Genomic DNA, 21,241 nt, shown 5'->3' with positions numbered 1-21,241 from the left:
GAGACAGAGGCTATTGGGAGGTTGCTTTGGGGGGTTTCTCCCCGAAAACCTGCTTCAACCTGTCTGGTCCTTTTGAGCTTCTGCTCCTTTGGCCTCACTCTGGTCCCAGGCCAGCCCTTGTCAGGGGTGAGCAGAGAGCACTTGGAGTGATCCCCCAGGCACTATACCCAGATGAGCGGGAGAGAGCCCCAGAGCAAAACTGCCAAGTTCTTCCCAAGCAAGCAAGCTGGGTGGGAGAAGATAGTCCCTTGATTGTCTCCCCAGACTCCATGGACCCCACAGTTCCCCTACAAGCTTGCAAGCCTCTCCTCCCACATCCTGTGTAGGCCCCCTTGTCACCTTCCACCAAAGCCAGAAGCCTCTTCCTCCCTGACCTGCCAGCCCCCAGACCTCTCTTGCTCATCTCCTGTCACCCTGTGATCCTGATTCAGCTGATATGGCCCCTGCAATACACCCGCTCCACACTGTTCCCCTCCCGTGTTCCCTCCCTCCTCTCTGACCCAGAGGCCCTGTGCCTGCCATGGGGCACAGGTCACTATCAGGTCACAGGCTGGTCCCTGCGTACCCACACCCTCCTGAATGCTCCAGGCCCAAAAGAGATAAGGATTTTGGTCCTTGTTTCCTTTGTGCCCATCTTAGATGGGCCAGAACGTTGAGAAAGTTGGGACATGGGCAGAGAAATAGGATGTGCAAGCAGCTCTGCCTCTTGGGTGCCTGAAAGCTGATGTCACCCTCCTCTTCCATCTCTCAGAGTGCCATCTGGGCCGCATGCTCCCAGGGCCCAATACACTACCAGTGTTTTCTGAGATCTGCCTCCCCGGGGCCACTTTGTCCTGGCACAGCCCTTCCCAGCCCTTCTCTCTGCCCGCTCCCCAGGGAGTGTCCTCAGAACCCAAAAGCTGAGAGGAGGGGGTCCCAGACAACCTCTGCTCTGGTGCCTGCAGCACAAGCCCCTGCAGGACCGGAGAACACATGACAGGCTGCCTTCTTGACACGGGCGAAGACAAGGCTAGAACAAAATGCAAATCAATATTTCAATAAATTATCCTGCTGCAGCAGCAAAATCATTCCGGCTGCCAGAGGGCCTGGGATCCTGGGCTGAACCATAGGTATTTCTGGGAGGAAGGAGGCACTTGCCAGGGTCGGGCCAACCAAGAAGGGCGTGTTGTAGGGGCTGTCTGCCTGAGGACCTTTACTCCAGGGTTCTCAAGCCAGTGACCTGGAGGATGTGTTTTGTTTTGTCCACATAACTTACTTTCATTGGAGCCAACATTTACCCTGAGGTGGGCTTACTTTGTAAAATCCAAATTTGAAGATTGACCCGAGAAATCCAATCTGGCAGCTCCGGGCCCCCATATCTGCATACCCACAGTAGCTGGGCACTGAGTGCTGTTGCCCCAACAGTTGTACACGGGCTCCTTGCTTTCCTACTGTCCTCCCTTGCCACTGATCAACCCCACCACTTTCTTTATCAGGGTGGGAAAATTTTTCTAAACTGACAATCAGTCAGTTTTCTTACAATCAGTCTGCCTCACTCACTGATTTACATCACCTGCCTTGCCCCTGTCGGCATTTAGGTGTACACACTTGCCCAGCATTTCCCACAAACCCACTTCCTCAGCATTCTGGCCTCTCTCTCATCCCCCACCCTGCTCCTCCTCAGCCTCTTTCTTTCAGTCTGGCTCCTGCCTTTGGTTCTGTCCCTGGCCCTGTGGTCCTTTATCTGCTTTCTGGCCCTGAAATGGGTGTGTCTTTCTGGCTAGACTTTTGACTCCTCCTCAAAGATGTGGCCAGAGTTGTTCTCCCACTGGTGTGGGGCAAACCAGCTGGACCCTGGAGACCAGCCGCAGGCTTTTATCTGTCAGCCACTGCCCCGTGGTCCCCTAAGGAGGAAGTGTGTTGCTCAAGACTTGCAGTAGCAAGTGATAATAACACAGCTCAAATTGACACATGAGATGCATCTCTGTGACAGGCAGCCTCCAGGATGGCCCCTGGTGACCCTGCCTTTTCATATTCATACTCTGGCATTGTCCCCTCCCCTTGAGTGTGGGCAGGACCGAGATTCCCTTAAAAATAGACTGTGATTCCTATCTTGGATGTGCACTGTCTTGCTTTCTCTTGGGTCATTCATGTTGGAGGAAGCAGCCTGTGGTAGGTGAGTGCTCTGGAGTGTGGCAGTAACCCTTGGTCCTGTAGCCCAGGAGGAGCTGAGTTCTGCCAGCAGCCACATAAGGAAGCATGGGAGCTGGTCCTCCCCAGGGGAGCCTTCAGATGAGACCACAGCTCCAGCCTCAGCTTGCCAGCAATCTTGGGAGAGCCCTTGATCCTGAGTACCCAGCTAAGCTGGTTTTGGATTCCTGACCCACAGAAATTGTGAGATAATAAATGTTTGAAGGTTTTCAGACCATAAACAGGTTTGGAATAACCTGTTATGTAGTGACATAACAAACAGATCCACAGCAGGCTGACCTCGGGCCTAGGTGGTCATGTGAGGACACGGAATTGACCCTTCTATAGTCTGGGCCCTGCTCTCTTTCTGGGTTGGCTTCTTCCTCAGGTGAGGTCTCTTCCCGTGGTGGTGGGGGCAGGGGGAACTCGTACCAGCAGCTCCTGACTCAAGGTCTCACATACCTTGGCCCACTTTGGTTATGTGTTCAGTCTGAGCCATCACAGTACTAGGAAGATGTGGTACTGGGATTAGCCAGGCCTGAACTCTCCCACCACTGAGCCTGGGGTTGAACTCAGATGAACAGAGGGGATGTTTGACTGGAGGGGGACTGGGCTGCTATTGTCAGACAAGTATAGGAAAATGTAACTTAAGCCCACCAGGGCCTTGGAGGGAATTGGACTGGAATTACCCCCAGTGTGTGGAACCCTAGGACCCTGAGGGCAGACCAGCCCATCATGAGGACTAACCTCCTGACCAATGGGCTGGAAGACATAGCCATAGAGGAAACAGAGCCTCTTCCATTGGAGGTGGCCTGGCAAGACTGCTGAACTACTCTGTCGGCTTTGTGAGTGGTATGCTCACACTCCAGTGGGGCCTCTGTGGGCATCCTAGATGAAGTGCTCATTAGCAGGCTTGTAACTTCCCTCTGATTTGAACTCGGGCTGGCAATCTTAAACTCAGGGGGCAATCTTAAACTCAAACTAAAAGCACAGGCCCCAAATTCTAGCACTAAAGCATATCTGCCCATGAGAGTCTTTTCCTTCTCCTTCCACACAGAACTCTTTCCCTAGAAGGGAGATTCTCTCACCTGATTCCTTCTTCAGAGCTGTGACCTCTCAAGTTTTTCTAGAGGCAAGCTACTGTCTGGCAGGGGCTCAGGCTGACCTTCAGGCATCTGGCTTGATGGGACACAGATGCAACACTCTCTCTGCCCCTCCTGTGTCAGTCAGGGTGGGCAAGGTTATGCTTCGGGCTTACAACAGATATTTATTTCCTGCTTCTGTTCTGTGTTCAGTGTCACTGTCACTCATGGCCTGGTGACAGAGCAGCCACCATCTCAACATTGCTGGTTTCCATGCCAGCAAGGAGAGATCTCTGCAGGGTCTCATGTGAGCAGTTAAATACTCCGATCAGAAAGAGGCACAAGTCACTTTTGCTCAGACCTCACAGGCCACAGATAGTCACACTCTCTTCCCAGTCATGATTGGGGCAGTAATGCACCTCCCCTCCCCTGCTATACAGCTTCTTATGGGCTGTCCATCTTTGTGCCTGTGTCCAGCAGATTCTGGTCCCCACACCTCTCATTCCAGTCTGTGACTTCCTTCATTAGGACTCACTAGATCTCATTATGTCAAACTCTCTTATCTACCAGGTGCTCTGTGCTTGGGACTTGGGAACTAGTGCACCATCTTGTAAGTCATTGACTTGGATCATGCATGAGAACCCTGGCAGTGACTAGTCCTCCCTGGCCATGAGTTATTCTTCCTTCTTCTGGAACAGCCTGGCTTACCAACAATACCCTTATCTACTCTTTGCTACTTATATTCAGGAAAAAGAATATGTGGCTATGCTTGATGGGTGTATTAATGCCAGGGCAGAAACAGAACTTCCTGCATACATGTCTACTAAGGAATGAATATCTCTGCTTTATGGACAGATGGATCCTTAAAGAGAAGCACATGCTCAGGACTCTGTGTAGAAAGAACTATTCAGTGGTGGGAGTTTGTCGTGAGAGGAGTGTATACACTGCCTGGTATGAGGACAGCAAAGAGGAAAGGAAAGCACACCCCATATAGGAGCCTTGCTTTGGGGACAATATGGTGTATGTTTTGTTTGGGGAGGCAGTTTAGGATAGGGGTTGAATATAGATCTTTAGGTTTCCTAGCTGTATGACTAAGGGCAAGTTACTTGACCTTTCTGAGCCTCAGTTTCCTGCTTGTCAGGGTGGTTGTGAGGACTGAATGAGAACTCCTATCTGCTGCAGTTTTTTCCCTCCATTGTGTTTGTGTTGTTTTCTGTAATTCCTTCAAACAGGGGAAAAAATAAGGCTCCCTTTCCCTTGTTGGGCTTGCACATTACATTGAGAGTTCCATCTCTCCTGCCCTGGATCCTGCCAGAACCGTGAGCTCTTCAGCATGAGGTCCACATTGCATTTGCCTCCTGTCCAAGGCCAGCATAGAGTAAGAGCCTGATAGACTGCAGGAACCCTGGAAGCAGCCTATGTGCGATGGACTGTGTGAGGCCTCAGATGACCTCAGAGCTTGCTACCACATCTTATGTGAAAAGTGGGCAGTGGGTGTGGAAACCCAGGCAGGCGTGTATGACTGGGGAGCCTTTCATCTGCTCAGAAGAGTGGAGCCAAGTGAGAGATGGGTCCCCAGGGGGACTGAACTCAACGCTACCTGGACCAAGCCCCCAGTAGAGGGGGTCTGTGCACTACAGCTGGCTCATCCCCATCTGGTCCTCCAAATGCTAATCCCTCACTTCCGTGTCTCCCCCCTCCTGCAGTCCATGAGCCTCATTGAGATTGGGAATCCCTCTCAGAGCCTGGAGAATGTCTGCCGCTGGGCTTACCTCCAACAGAAGCCGGACACAGGTCATGATGAGTACCACGATCACGCCATCTTCCTCACACGGCAGGACTTCGGGCCTTCGGGCATGCAAGGTGAGCCTCACTTCTGCAGGGGCACAGAAAGGAGGAAGGCTGGGCATGAACCACTGGCCCTGGTGAGGGCCTCTGGCAGCCTTAATCCAGGCTGGGAAGGGTGTCAGGGCAGAGAGAGGCTATGGCCATCTTAGCCAGTAAGGGGCTGTGTAAGTGCTGGTGACCTCCTGACTCATTGAAAACCACCAGGGCCTCTACCATTTCCCCCAGGAAACTGCATCCCTCAGGGGGAGAGTAAAAAAAATCAAAGGTGGTGAAATGAGTAGAGCCTGGGGCTGGCAGCCTAGAGACCAGACAAGATCCAAGGCAGGGTTATTTGCTTCCCCCCATTTTTAAAAAACAAACTTGAATAATTTCTCTACATTTAGAAGTTAAGGATTTCACTTAAAAATTCAAACTATATAAAACTGACAGATCTAAAAGAAAAAATTGACAATGCCTGCAAGTATAATTGAAGATTTTAACACATTCTTAAGTAACTGATAAAACAAGGGGTAAGAACATTGTTAAGGTTAAAGAAGACTTGAATGAAGAAACAAACTCACCAAACAACTGAGGAATACGTACTTTTGATGAGTGCAGCATTAAACCATACCAAAGCAGACTATGTGAGGCCATCAGCAAATCTCAACAAAATACAGAAGATCGAAACCGCACAGAATATGTGTGGCCACACTTATTGTAGACCACACTGGAAAAGAAAGATAACTAGAAAAACTATGAATGCTTGAAAATTAGACAACATGCTCATCAGTAATCTGTAGTTCAAAGAAGTAATGGTAGAAATTAAGAATATATTTTTAAACAAAATGATGACACTATGACATATCAAAACTCGTGATGTAACTAACAATGATTAAACTGATACTTGTTAACCTTATTTCATTAGAAGAAAGGGCTGAGGGTCAATCATAGAAATACCTATCTCAAGAAATTCAAAAAAGAACAGTTAACTAAACTCAACAAAAATAGAAGGAAAGAAATTATAAGTGTAAGAAATGGAAAACATTTGTAAAGAAAATCAATAAGACCAAAATTTGGTTGTTTGAAAAGTATGAATTAGAACTGGAATGCCTCCAGCCATGCTAGTTTAAAAAAGAAAGGAGGAAAACACAGATTTACTAAGATGAGAAATGTAAAAGAGACATCATTACAAATGTTACTTTAAAGAGGTACTAAGATAATGAGAAGGTATTTTGAACATCATGATGTTGATAAATTTGTTAATTTAGATGCAAGGTACAAATTCTTTGACAAAACATAAAATCTGAGAAAAAAAGGAAAATCTGAGTAGTCTCATATCAACAACAATACTGAATTTATGATTAAAAGCCTTCCTTCAGAGTAAATTCCAGGGCTTGATAGCTTCAGCAGAGAATTTTTCCTAATTTTTAAGGAAGAGTAATATCAATCATACCCAAATCTCACAGAATGAAAAAAGAAGGAACATTTTTTCCAACGGATTTTATACGGCCTGCTAACATTAATACAAAATCTGAGATGGACATTACAAAACAAACATATCTCTCCCATGAGTATATATACAAAATCTCAAACAAAATACTAGCAAATCAAATCCAGTGCTACATATAAAAAGCACTATATGACAGTGAATTTGGGCTTATCCTAGGAATGCAAGGCTTAACATATGAAAATCAATCATTGTAATTCACCAAGTTAATAGAACAAAGGAGAAAAGCTTATAGAATCATCTCAATTGATTCAGAAAAAGTATTTAACAAAAATCAATATCCATTTATGATCAAATGTCTTATTGACTAGGAATAGAAAAAAATGTTCTAAATGTTATAAAGGATACTTACCAGAAAAAAAGCTCTAGCAAACATCATATATAAAGGTGAAATGTTGAAAGTATTTCCTTTAGACCTGAGAATGGGTCAAGAATACTTGCTATCACCACATCTGTTCAACATTATAGTGCAGGTCCCAGCCAGTGAAATAAGGCAAAATAAATAAATAAATAAATAAAAATATAAGGGTCAGAAAGAAAGAAATCAAATTCTCATTTGAAGATAATATGCTTGTGTATGTAGAAAACCCAAAAGAATCTACAAGTAAATTATTAGCATTATTGAGTAATTTTCTGGATATAATGTCAACATAAAAATCAATTGAATTTCTGTATTCTAACAGCAAAAAAAATAAAATTTAAAAACTAATGCCACTTAGACTAATAAAAGAATAAAAAACAGCAAACACCTAGGAATAAGTTTAACAAAAGGTATCCAAGATCTGGACCTGAAAACTACAAAGCATGCGTACAGAAGTTATAAAAGATGAAATCATTGAAGAATTATGCTATGCTAATGGATAGAGAAACTCACTATTGAAAGAAATCAATTTTCTCCAAACTGACCTGCAAGAGAACACAAGTGCAGTCTAGAGCAGGTTAGATCCAGCAGAATAGTTGGAGGATACCGACAAGTTGATTCTAATGTTCATCTGGAAATGCAGTGGGCCCAGTGCCCCCAAAAATACAGGAAGTAAAGAGTATATTTTGATATACAAGGGTTGACAAATGTACCATTAGAACAGAACACAGAGTCCAGACTTGAACTTTCCCATGGATAGACGCTTGATTTATTGTGAAGTGGACAGGAAAGACGGTCTCTTTAACAAATGGTATCAGGCCAGGCAAATATCCCAACTGGGGGAAAATTCCCTTACTTTTTTTAACTTAATTTTTTTCATTGAGATATAGTTGACATATATCATTATCTTAGCGTTAGGTGTAAAACATAATGATAGGATATATGTATATATTGTGAAATGATTGCCACGATAGTCTAGTTAATATCCACCACAATACATCGTGTCAAGATTTTTTCTTGTGATGAGAACTTTTAAGATCTACTCTCCTAGCAACTTTCAAATACACAAGACAGTTACCGTGACTGTTGTTTCCATGCTGTACATTACATCCTCAGATCTGATCTTATAACCAGAGGTTCATACCTTTTGACTCCCTTCACTCATTTTGCCCACCCCTCACCCTCTGCCTCTGTAGCTATGAGTTTGGCTTTTTTTTTTTTTTTTTTTTTTAGATTCCGCATATACATGAGATCACAGGGTAGTTGTTCTCTGCCTGACTTCTTTCAATTAGCATAATGCTCTCAAGGTCCTTCCACCTTGTTTTGAATGGCAGCATTTCCTCTTTATGGCTGAATGATATTCCAGTGTGTGCATACACCACATCTTCTGTATCCGTTCATCCACTGATGGGCACTTGGGTTGTTTCCACGTCTTGGCTATTGTAAGAACGCTGCAGTGAACATGGGGCTGTAGATAGCTTTTTGAGTTAGTATTTATGTTTCCTTCAGATAAATACCCAGAAGTAGAATTGCTGGATCACAAGGTAGTTCTATTTTTAAATTTTTCAAGGAACCTCCATACGGTTTTCCACAGTGGCTGCACCAAGTTACATTCCCACCAACAGTGCACGAGGCTTCCCTCTCCTCCTCATACTTGCCATTCTAACAGGGGTGGAGTGATACCTCATTGTGGTTTTGTCTTGCATTTCCCTGATGATGAGTAATGTTGAGCATCTTCTCATGTACCTGTTGGCCATCCGGACATCTTTGGAAAAATGTTTATTTAGGTCCTCTGCCCACTGTTAAATTGAGTTGCTTGTTTTTGCTATTAGTTGTTTGAGGTCCTTATATATTTTGGATATTAACTCCTTATCAGATATACAATTTACAAATACTTTCTCCTATTTTGAGAGAGGATGTCGTGGTTAGAGGCAGCAAGAAGGGCCTTCTGTGGTGCTGATACAGTTGTATTTCTTGACTGCGGAGGTGGTTACACAGGTGTGATCCCTTTGTGATGATTCACTTGTTGTATCTTATGACTTGTGAATTTTTATGGATGTATATCAGACTTCAAAAGAAACAGCTTTTAAAAACTATATAAAAATATATTTAGAAGAGTGGACCCATTTTACCCCATTCCCATTTTCTACAGATACTCATTTTTATAGTTTCTGATTGATTGTTCTAGTGATTCTTTTATAAAAATAAGTATATTTAGGGGCACCTAGGTGGCTCAGTTGGTTAAGCATCTGCCTTTGGCTCAGGTGATCATCCCAGGGTCCTGGGATTGAGTCCCACATCAGGCTCCCTGCTCTGTGGGGAGCCTGCTTCTCCCTCTTCCTTTGCCTGCTGCTCCCCCTGCTTGTGCTCTCTCCCTCTCTTTCTCTCTCAAATAAATAAATAAAATCATTTTAAAAATACATTTATATAATGTACATGCTCATTACATCCACCACTTACTGGCCATGAATTTTTATACTTACTGCTCTGCATCTTGCTCTACTCTTTGAACCTTTAGCTTCCTTCTGCTGACCACTTGCTCATATTTGCATAACTAGGGAGACTTCCTGAGTTATGATCAGAGCCCAAATCAGTTTATATTAACAAAACATCTCTCTGGCACTGCAGCTGCCCTCTTTGCCACATAGATTGGCACCACAGTAGGATTCAAGTGGGAACACAGAATGTAATTCCAGATCCTACTGAGCCCAGAGTAAGGCTCCTACTTAGAGTTGGTGCCTCTTCATTTTGAGGGGCTGCTAGCACCCTGCAAGCCTTACAGCAGTGAGCTAGGTGACAGAGTGCCCTTTTGGTGCTTTTGTCCAGGTGACATCTCTTTTGGGGAGCAAAACTGTTCCATAGGGAGAGAAACCACCATAAGTTCTCTAGACAGTGACCTCATCCTTTGTTTCAAAATGTAAAAACACAGATAAGGATGGCCAGACATTTTTTTTTAACCTTATACCATGAAAAAGACCAAGATGCAAAACAAAATTGGAGAACTGACTCTAGAGGAGGTAGAGATAATTTAGAGACTGGGGGACAACTTTTTAAAAAAGTAATCATTCCCAGAATGTTTGAGGAAATACATCCATAAACCCAGCACAGGTTGCTAGGAAGAATTAGAGAACAGCAAAGAATTTTTATGAAACTAAAGATATAATGGGTAAAATAGAAAATTCAGAAACTGAAATAAAAAGTCAAGGATAGGGATACCTGGGTGGCCCAGTTGGTTAAGTGTCCAACTCTTGATTTCAGCTTAGGTCATGATCTCAGGGTTGTGAGATCGAGCTCAGCACAGAGTCTGCTTAAGATTCTCCCTCTTCCTCTCCTTTTGCTCCTCCCCTGCTTGTGTATGCTCTCTCGTTCACTGTCTAAATAAATAAATAAATAAATAAATAAATAAATCCTTAAAAAAAGTCAAAGACATCCAAAAAAATTAAAATAGAAGAACAAAGACATAGAGGCTCAACCCAAGAGGTACAATATTTATCTAAAAGGATTTCCAGAAAGAAAGAACAACGACAAAATAAAATAAGTAGGAAGGGTATAAAGAAAAATATAAAGACACTTTTGCAAACCTTCAGATTGTAAAGACCCATGTAATATGCTAGGTAGTGTGAATATGTACATGCAGGCTTTGCATACAGCAAACAAAGAGATCTCAAAGTTTGACTCTAGGACACTGATTCCACAGCAATCATCTTAAAATCTGCAGAGCAAAAAATACTTTAAGATACAGATTTTCTTGTTTATTATAAGGGAGAAAAGACAGTGGTTCAATTACCATGCTTTTACAAACAAATCCAGCACCCACACACCCTGTGTCACCAAGCCCCCTGTCCCTTCTTCTCTCTTCTTCCCTTTGAACAAATTGCCTTGGGATCTCCCCATGGGATCTGTGAGAAGTGAGGCTAGGTCAGGGTTCCTAGGGCAGAGGCTCCTTGCTTGGTGGGTCTCTAGGTGATATCTTAGCAGAGACCTCCTTCTGCACACACAGCTCTGTACGCACTTCTTTATCTTGTCTGGGAGCAAGTGGCTAGGCTCTTTTCTCTGGTTTTCCTCAGTGTTGGGTACAGTCTCAGTCACATGCCCCTTTCCAGCCTACCCCTTCTCATTGATGGGAATGCTATCCTCTGTCTTCCTTGGAGACACCCAAAGAACAACCCCACTCCGTGATCAGATTCAGCCCCCAGGGGGATCAGCTGTCCCATACGACAGCCACCTGCAGGCCTTCTCACCCCCCTGCTTGGGCTGTTCTAGTACATTCCTCAGTCCTCCCCTTCGTCCCTATGTGTGTCTCTATTTCCTGACTACTTTGGGCCACATAATGTAACTGGGTCGGCAAAATGCGCTGTGTCTCCTCACCATTACCTGTGAATTCAGTGGTTCTTCTAAGCCACTTGAGTGGGGATGGGGCTGGGCTGGCTAAGGGCAGGGGGGTCCTTGGGCATCTTATGTCAAAGGGATGTGGCCTGCTGCAGCCACCCCTGCCCACTCCCACTCCCCACCCTCTGCCTCTGTGAGTACCTTGCGTATGTCCAGCTCCTTTCCCTCAGACCCCTGGAAGAGGGGAATCCTTCAGAAGGAATGTGGCTCAGAATCTCCTCAGCCAGAGTGCAGATTCACTGGCTGAGAGCAATGAGGGCCTCGTTGTCTGCAGCTAGTCTACTCTTCAGTCCTCTTGGCCCATCCTAGCTACATGACAGCCGGGCAGAGTGGCATGCCAGCTCTTGTCCCTGGGCTCTGCCCTTGAGCAGCTTCCTGGCCACTCTCACTGCTCCCTGTGTTTGCTATGGAAGCGGGACTAGCTAGGGTTTCGTAGGACCCAGAGAAGCCACGGAGGACCCAGAGAAGACCCTCTAGAGGAGGAATGGGCTCAGGGACCAGAGTTCCTATGGGCAGTAGGAGGAGATATAGAAGGGATGTGTTGCTTGGGGGCCAGAAGGACACTCAGCAAAGTGGGAGGTGGGAGGTGGCACGAAAGAGAACAGCAGGCAAGAAGCTGCCAAGGTGGCAGGGAGTTGTAGCAGTTGAGACCTATGCCTGAGAAACTGATCCTGGCTGCAGTGTGGACATTGACAGTCAGGGCTGAGGCCTGCCGCCTGGGGTGTATGTCACCTGAGCTGTGCCAGTTGGTTTGGCTCATTTGTTCTGGGGATGGTAGGAGGCACTGGGGCCAGGGCCTAGCCATTCAGTCATGGCTCTGGGCCCAGGAGCTAGAGCTGCACTTTGCCTCCTCCCAGGCTATGCTCCTGTCACTGGAATGTGCCACCCTGTCCGCAGCTGCACTCTGAACCACGAGGATGGCTTCTCCTCAGCATTCGTGGTGGCCCATGAGACTGGCCATGTGTAAGTGGCTTCACTTGTTGCATGGGGAAGATCATGGCTTGGTGGGGAAATGCCCTGTATCAGGAGCACTTGGGATGTGAAGTCCTGACCCCAGCACTGCACAGAACAGGCCTGAGGTCCAGGTTCTACTGAGGCAACAAATCAAAAGACCAGTTGGGTGTTGGTGGCCTTCTAGGCATTATGCCATTCAAGCCCCTGGGCGTGGGGCCTCCTTACCCCATTTACACATGAATAACTGGGGTTTTGAGGGAGTCTGGCCCAGAATTAAAGAGCTGGAGGTGGGGAAGCCACAACTCCATCCAGGTATGTAGCCCCCAAGCACCCCCTGAATTTGGGGAAACTGCAGGGCCGCTGGATCTGTGCAGGGATGTGAGTACATGCTGCTGAATGTGTGGAGGTTCTCGGGCCTCTGCTGTGTGCTCATGAACCAGCGCCCCTGGAGGGCAGGAAGCCAAGGGCTCCCACACACCCCTGGCTTGAAGAACTTAGCTGGTGGAAAACCTGGCTCAGGGCAGACCAGAGAAAGGAAAGGCACGGGGAGCCGCTGGGGGAGGCTGGGGTGGCCCCCTGGCTGCCTGGTCAGTGCAGCCCTCCCAGGGGAGGGTCCAGTGAGGCTGCCTTGCCCCCGGCCCCTTCCCGCACAGGCTGGGCATGGAGCACGACGGGCAGGGCAACCGCTGTGGCGACGAGGTGCGGCTGGGCAGCATCATGGCGCCCCTGGTGCAGGCAGCCTTCCATCGCTTCCACTGGTCCCGCTGCAGCCAGCAGGAGCTGAGCCGCTACCTGCAGTGAGTACCATCCTGTGTCCGCAGGACGACCCTATAGCCCTGGGCTCAGCTCTGGGAGGCAGGTGCCCCCCATGTGCCTGGGCCCCACCCGAACTCAGGTTCAGTCCTCCAGCCTAAGGTGTGGGGAAGGGAAGGGAGAGCCAGGAGGTTAGTGTTTGTGGTAGGCGAGGTCCCATGGTTAGGGGGCCCGGCCTTGGATGGAAAGTGGGCACTGCAGCAGCACCCTTAATGGGGTCCCTGGGTGGCTCCCATCAAGGAAGAGAGAGGCAACAGGGCTGAGGGCTGGAGTGTGCAGATGGGCCTCGTCCCATGGCTCTAGAAGGGCCTACAGCTGCCTCAGGGGCTGTACGCTCCCCCTGAAGGCTGCTTGCAGCACCCACGTGTCCCCTCACAGCTCCTATGACTGCCTGCGGGATGACCCGTTTGCCCACGACTGGCCGGCGCTGCCCCAGCTCCCCGGGCTGCACTACTCCATGAACGAGCAGTGCCGCTTTGACTTCGGCCTGGGCTACATGATGTGCACGGCGGTGAGTGTCAGGACGCCTCTGGGTACCCCTGCCCTGTCTGGCTAGCTTCTTAAGAGGTGGCTGGGGTTGGCATGGCTCTTGAGGGCAGGACGGAACATGCTCTCCCTCTGTACCCGCTGCCTCTCACTGGCTCCGGCCCCCACTGCCCACCTGGCCAGTCCAGATGGGGTCCTAGTGATAAGGGGCTGTGACTGGGAGGTCAGCAAGGGTGGGGGGAGGGCTGCTGGTGAGGCCCCTGTGCTGCCTGCAGAGTTGGGGAGGCCTTCCCCAAGGAAGAAGTGAGTGTAAAGGCTGAGTGAAGGAGAGGACATTCCAGAAGGCAGGAATCATACGTGCAAAGATCTAGAGGTGAGGAAACAGCATACAGAGGAGCAACCACTTGTTACTGGGGTCTGGTGCCAGGGCAGAGCCAGCAGCAGGAAACCCGCGCATCAGAATTGACTGTACCTGCTGATCAGGGCCCACCCTGTCCAAGGCAGTGTGGCAAGAGCATTACTGTCTGTTAGCATCTGACCTAATGCTGCTCTCAACTGCAGGAAGGAAGGGAGAAAACAAAGTATTCCCATTTTACAAATGAGGAAACTGAGGACCTAGGTAACACGCCTAAGGCCACAGAGCAAGCAAGTGGTGGTACTGATGCAAGTGGTCTAAGCTCTTGCACAGCTGCCTAAAGAGCTTGGTGGGCTTGATTTTCATTGCCACAGGGAGCTCTAGAAATGTTTAGAGGGCAGTAGCATGGCCAGGTCTGAGTTTCAGGTGGATCCCTCAGGCACAACCTGGAGGAAGGGCTATGGATATAGCAAGCATAAAGGCCAGAGAAGAGGTGACTGTGGCGTCCAGGGAACAGAGGCCAAGGCTGAAGCAAGACAGGTACAGGGGGGAGGGCTTCAGGAGGTAGAGTCCTCAGCCCAGGGTCTATAGGTGCCCTTGGGGCCCTGCAGTGACAGCCCCTCCCTGCCACTCCTACCCAGGCCAGAGGGATGCCCACGAAGCCTTCCTGCCAGGTACACTGGCTCCCAGCTGTCTGTCCAGGCTCCAATACAAGTGCAGGGGCCAAAGCCTGGGGGTTGGGGATGCCCCACTGCCGGAGAGACATGAAGCAGCCGCTGCATTCTGGAGGTTGTCCCAGCCTCAGAATCACGGGCTGCTCAGGGCACCACACAGGCCTGTCCTGGGCAGCCAAGCTGTGCCTGATTCCGCCCTGTCCAGGAGGACCCTGGGGGACAGGGTGAGGCCCCTGGAGGGTCCCTGCAGTGGGAGACAGCCTGGCGAGCTGCTGGTACTCTCTTCCAGTTCCGGACCTTCGACCCCTGCAAGCAGCTGTGGTGTAGCCACCCTGACAACCCCTACTTTTGCAAGACCAAGAAGGGCCCTCCCCTGGACGGGACCATGTGTGCACCTGGCAAGGTGAGTCGGAGCAGAGGGCAGGCCGTGTGATATGCACAGGCTCCAGGGACAGGCACTGCAGCACGGGTGGGGAGAGGCCTGGGGCCTTCTCAGGGGACCCTGCCTCCTTTCTCATAATGCTGCATACGTGACATCCCAGACTCTCTGCACCCCTCTACTTGCAACACACTAGTTTATTTTTAAGAGCAAACCTGGTGTCCCACAGCTCCTCTCTGTGCTTCAAGAGGAGCTTGGGAACCCCCTCACCTGAGGAGCAGTTTCAGGGTTCCCACAGCCTGTGGGACACTGTGGACACTGTGAGTGACTGGGTCAGCCAGCATTGGAGGCTGTTGGCCACCGGGTCCCAAGGCTCAGCATCAGGCTTCGCCTTTTCATCCCTGTTGCCTCCGTGTATGCCCCCTGATGGGCACATTGTCCCTTGAGGCAGCTCCATGGCTGCTCCTGGCACCTGCCAGCCACCCAGACCCACTCCTCATCCTCCAGCAGCTTGACAAAAGGTGGGCTTTTCTCACCATGTCTTTTCAGCCAAAACTCTGGGCTTGATTCCCATAGGCTCATATAAGATCGTGTGCCTGCTTTTCAGTCAGTCGCTTGCTGCGGGCTAGCTTATGTAGGTGAGCCTAAACCTGCATGACCACTCACGAAGCCCCAGACCTGAGTGGGGAGTGCAAGGGGTGCACATCAGCACGCGGGCCCCAACATCAGGCCCCCTAAGTCAAGGCCCCCAGGTCATCTGGGCATGAGGTTCTTCCACGCAGGTCTAAAATTCTGGCTTATTTTAGTTCCTGATAGACCTTAAAGATACAGGTTCCCCGGCTCACCCCTGCAGATTTTGGTTTGAGGTGAGGATGGGGAATTGTGTTGGTTTTTGTTTTTTTATCTTTTAAACTATGGTGAAATTTGTACAACATAATATTTGCCATTTTAACCGTGTTATACAATTCAGTGACTTCTCAGTATATTCAGTGTCTTGCAGCCATATCATTAGGTAGTTCCAGAACTTCTTCATCACCACAAAAGGGGAGCCTATTAAGCAGTGACTCCCTGCTCCCCTCCTGTCTCCTGCCCCCTGGACCACTAATCTGCCCTTCTGTCTCTGTGGATTTGCCCATTCTGGAATTCTAGAGGAGCAGAATCAGACAGTATACGGCCTTTTGTGTTTTTAAAGTTCATCCATTGTAGCACATATCAGTGGTTTTTCCCTTTTGATGGCTGAGTAATATTCCACTGTGTGGCTAGACGATAGTTTGTTTATATGTTCACCCACTGATGGACGCTTGGGTTGTTTCCACCTTATGGTGCTTGTGAATAGTGCTGCTGTGAACATCTGTGTACAAATTTTTGTTTGAAGATCTGGGAATTGGTATTTTTAAGGGTGTGCCTAGGTGATTGAGCCGTGCCCCCAGACTCCACGAACCGTTAGAAGTTGGAGGTGAGATGTTGTTAGTAATGTGCCAGGGACCTCATAAAGCCAGAACTGACCATATAGCCCTCCTCCCCACAGAAGTTCAATGGAGGGCACAGGGGCTTGGAGCCTAGCTCAGCATGGCTTCTCACCCCACCCTCGGTCCTCACTTTCGGCCATCCCACCCTGCATAGACAGAAGGCAGATGGAGCAGGAGTCTGGCCTGAACAAGTGTAACCACCAAGGGATCCCAGCCACTGGGAGAAGGTGGACCAGGAAATGCCTGCATTTCCGGAATGCCAATTGCCCTCCCTTCTCTTGTGGGGCGGGGAGGGGGTAGTCTGTTGAGGAAGGTGCACAGATATGGCCAGAGTGCTTCTCCTTACAGAAACCACTGACCTGGCCATTGCCCTTCCTTCTTTTTTTTTTTTCTTCATTCATTCTTTTTGGTGGCATGATCCTTTATTCATTTAGCCCAGTAAATACAATTATATTTTATTTGTTAAAGAGTAGAGCTTTGCTGAATGTGTTGGGGGCAGAGCTGGGGCTGGGCTCAGCTTGCCCTGGTTCCCAAGAGCACAGAGTGAAATTCCTGTCCCACATCAGGAATTCTTGGTGTGTGAAGCTGTGGGTGGAGAGGCAGGGGGAGAAGCATGGGCACTTTCTGGGGGGCTTATCAGACTCCTCTGCCTCTGTGTGTTTGTTATCATTCAATATGCTACTCATCACTGTGTGATTTAATACTTGGGAGGCAGCCATCCCTTACCTTTCCCTTTCCTGCAAGAAAAGCCACAAGGGCAAGGAGAGAAGGGAGTGAGGATGGAACAGGAATGAAGGACTCCTCAGGGATGAGGGCTATGATGAGTCAGCTGCCGTCCGGGGGCCCCCAGCCCCGGTAGGGGGTGACAGAGCTCAGGCTCCGGACACAGTGTGGCGACCTGGCTGGGATCCTTATTGTGCATACTCTCCAGCAGCTCATCCCAAGTGCATTGTCCCCTCTTGTCCTCCCCAGCCAGATTGTTCTCCTTCTTACTCAGTTTCATGTATTATCCACCATCTCCCAAAGAGAGCAATCCGTATCTATATTCCACACACAGGGATGACCTGGAGAGAACACACACAAGAACCACCTGCCCTCCACTTTTTGGTTCCATGCTCGTTTGCTGTCTGGCCCTGGGTCAGACACAGTGGGGGCCGGGTAGGCAGGGGAGGTCTGCGACGCCCTTGGGGTTCAGGGCCCCATGCCTCAGAGAGATGAAGCAGAGAGGATCAGGGTGGTGAGGAAAGAGCAAGAGCCGGTGGTGCAGAGCTCTCCCATGAGATCAAGAGATGGATTTGGCTGGGAGAGGAGAGGGGAGCGTGTTGCCCTTGGACAGAGAAGTGGGTAGTAGGCCTGAGCATCAAGCTGCTTGGTCACCTCACATCCGTATTTATTCATCCATTCACATCCATCACATGTGTCCGCCTCCTCTGCCTCCTTCTGACCTCACCATCTGTGAGGGTTAGCCATGAGCATGAAGAGACAGCTGTTACATGGCAGTGAGGATGGGGCCAGGGAGTGGCCTGTCAGGGAACTCAAGCTTCCCTGTCACTGACCCCACTGAAGCCGCAAAGGTAGGGAGAAGTGAAATGAGAAGTCCAGGTGGGAGATGATACAGAGCAGGAGCCTGGGGAGGAAGGCTAGGGAGGGCAGATGAGATGGGGAGGGGTGGTGCTTTAAAATGCAGCATATTAATATAAAATTTGAGGTGGAGTGAGACCAACAGACCAGAAGATGATTGCCAGTGAAAAAACAGTTTCTCACAGATCCCAAAAGGAAGGGCTACAAGGTGCCACGTGTGGAAGCACCAGGATGGGTCAGGAGGCAAAAGGTGGGGCGACTGTGCAGAAGGGGAGGTGGGTGGACGGATGGGGTAACTGGGTGATAAACATTAAGGAAGGGCGCATGATGAGATGACACTGGGTGTTGTATGTTGACAAATTGAATTTAAATTAAAAAAAATTTTTTTAAAAGGGAACAGGCGACCCCGCATAAGCAGGCTTAGAATTGGCCAATGTTACACATATAATATCAGTGGGCTGTGGGCCAGAGGGACTGCCCTTAATCCTCTGGTGCCTGCCTCTGGGGTGATTCTGGCAGGGAATGCTGGCCTTGAGAATGACAGTCTGACAGAGGAAACCCTGGATTGGTTGGTTTGCATCTAAAAATCACACTACTGCATGAGCTGTTTACTATTACTCTAGAGATTGGCTAATCCTGGGAGGGGCAGGCACTTTAGGGTCTTTAGGTGTCAAAGCATCAGAATCCAGAAAACAAAAGACATAGTGACCCCACATGGCTCTCCAGGAGGCCATGGTGATAGCCAGCTTCTGTCTCTCCCTGTTCAGTTTGCTGGCGACAGGCATGCCCAGGATACTGTGGAGCAGGGTCAGGCCCAGCACAGGGGGCACTCCCAGGTGCCTCTGCTCTGCAGAGCAGGCTGGTGGGCTCACACAGGGTCAGGGCAGAGGGTGTCATGCAGGCCCAGGGAGGAGGTCAAGAATGACTCCTGCTTCAGTGTATCTGTTGGCAGGAAAGAGTCCCCCATTTGCTCTCACATTTGCATGTGGCATCTTGGGGAAGTGATACCCACCCTCAGTTTTCGTGAATTCCATTTCAGAAACACGTGCCCCCTGTAATGCTCCTGTATAAAGCTTCCTATTTCCCTGCATAGTTGAGAACTGGCAGGCAGACATAGTGACAGGGATAGCTCAGAATCTGTGCCTGGGAGTTCGAGCCCTGGGTGTCCTTCCTCACATGGGACCTTGAGCCATCCTTTCTCCCTCCAGCAGGTCACCTAAGTAAGTGTCCAACTCACTTATCCTCACAGCTCCCTGCTCGGGACACGCTGGTGGGTGGAGGAAGGTTGAGGATCTCAGTGGTTCATGCACTTCTCTGAGACAGGGCAGTCCTGCCTCAAAGGCTTTCAGACAACCCAGCAGAATTCCTAGCCTGCTGAGGTGCGTCAGCACGCTCATGGTACTTATCCCATGAGGCAGCCCATCAGCCTGTTGTGGTCTCAGAATTCACTCAAGAGAAGCAACTTTATGCTTTTAAATGTTCAAGCCTCTCTGTTGCATGGAATATTTGTAGGCATTTAAACTTATGTTTATAAAGCATTTTTAAAACATTAAACATGTTTGTAAAAAATAATAACCCTAAGGCACCTGGGTGGCTCAGTTGGTTAAGCGTCTGCCTTTGGCTCAGGTCATGATCACCAGGGTCCTGGAATCAAGTCCCATGTTGGGCTGTCTGCTCAGTGGGGAGCCTGCTTCTCCCTCTGCCTCCTGCTCCCCCTGCTTGTGTTCTCTCACTCTCTCTCTCTCTGTCAAATAAATAAGCAACATATTTTAAAAAATAAAAAAAATCAGTCATTCAGGAGGAAATAAACCAAAATATTGGAAGGGTGGCTTCTGGGTGGTGGATTTAAGGGTGAGTTTCCCTTCTTTTTGTCTTGCTTGGTGTTTTCTACAATGCATGTGTATTGCCTCTGCTCATTTGGACCTGAGCCTGTGGAGGAGGTGGTCCTCCTCACACTGTGGGCATGTGGGATGTCTGAACCCAGCTCCCTATTTCCAGACTTGGGACTGATGTGTCCAACAGGGACAAGGAGACCACTGTCTGGCCTCCTCCATTCCTCCTGGTCCTTGGTCCCCTTGACCAGCAGTGACTTGGAGGTTGGGTCCCAGTCCTAGCCTTCAGAGATGCAGGAGCGCTCACTCTCCCTGTGTCTTAATCAGTTCGGGCTGCTGTCAAAAAAAAATGCTACAGACTGAGGGCTTAAACAGCAGATATTTATTTCTTACAGCTCTGAAGGCTGGAAGTCTGAGATCAGGGTGCCAGCACGTTTGGGTTCTGGTGAAGGTTGCAGAATCCTCTTTCTCACATCTTCTTAAAAAGGCACCAATCTTAAAAGAGGTTTTACCCTCATGACCCATCACCCCCCAAAGACCCCCACATTCTAATACCATCACATTGGTGCTTAGGCTTTCACATACGGGTTTTGGGAGGACACATTCATTCTTACCTGGGCCTTCTTCCTTGCCTTGTACCACCAGCTAGGGGGCCAGCAGCCAGCATTTCTGTGGGTTCTTCGCCTCCCTTCCATGGTTAAGTGAGGGGCACTGTGGGGTGAGAGATGAGGTAACCATGGCCTGGAAGGACATGACCAGTGTCACCAGTGGCCTGCATGTGGCCAGGCCTGCCTGACACCAGGCTTGCCAGCTGTGTAACAGCCTTATGATGATGGAGCCATTGGCCACTTGCCCAGAGCCCAGAAAGGGGAATCCAGAGAGTGGCAGCCTCTGTCACACCTCACAAGGGCTCACACTGGTGTGAAGGCAGGACTGGGAGTCCCTGGGTGGGTTAAGGAAGGGCAAGAGGTCTGTGTCAGGAAGAAGGAAAGAAGGAAGGAAAGAAGGAGCAAATAGGGAGGAAAGAAGTGAGGCAGCCTCCCAAACAGAGTTGTACACAGTGATGGGGGCGCAGGGAAGGGCCCTTCTGAGAGATGAGATCCAGGACAGATGCCTGGCAGTGACTTGGGCATGGAGGTGGCAACCTGGCTCCCCTGGAATGGATTCTGAGACAAAGATCCGATTGCAGCCATCTTTCTGGGGAGCGCTTACAGGAGGATCACCATCTATGGGGAGAATGAGGCATCAAACAGCAATATGGCCACAATATGAGTGTCAGGAGACCCTATCCAAAGCTCTGGGCTGGCAGAGCTCTGAAGCTATGCCCAGCCTTGACCAGTAGTTGGCTATGCCTGTCCCCAGG

General features: G+C 49.1%; 1 protein-coding gene across 1 annotated transcript in view; it reads left to right on the top strand.

Annotated features, from left to right (window-relative positions):
• ADAMTS2 (ADAM metallopeptidase with thrombospondin type 1 motif 2) overlaps positions 1-21,241 on the top strand; it is a 229,386-nt gene that overhangs the window by 169,974 nt on the left and 38,171 nt on the right. The window contains exons 6-10 of the mRNA XM_072728815.1: positions 4,958-5,114; positions 12,193-12,298; positions 12,943-13,086; positions 13,481-13,613; positions 14,907-15,020. Of these exons, the coding sequence (XP_072584916.1) occupies positions 4,958-5,114; positions 12,193-12,298; positions 12,943-13,086; positions 13,481-13,613; positions 14,907-15,020 (654 nt within the window). The remainder of the gene's footprint in view (positions 1-4,957; positions 5,115-12,192; positions 12,299-12,942; positions 13,087-13,480; positions 13,614-14,906; positions 15,021-21,241) is intronic.

Source organism: Vulpes vulpes, chromosome 12 (assembly GCF_048418805.1).
Source record: "Vulpes vulpes isolate BD-2025 chromosome 12, VulVul3, whole genome shotgun sequence".
Lineage (NCBI taxonomy): Eukaryota > Metazoa > Chordata > Mammalia > Carnivora > Canidae > Vulpes > Vulpes vulpes.
This window is presented reverse-complemented; position numbering and strand designations above follow the sequence as displayed.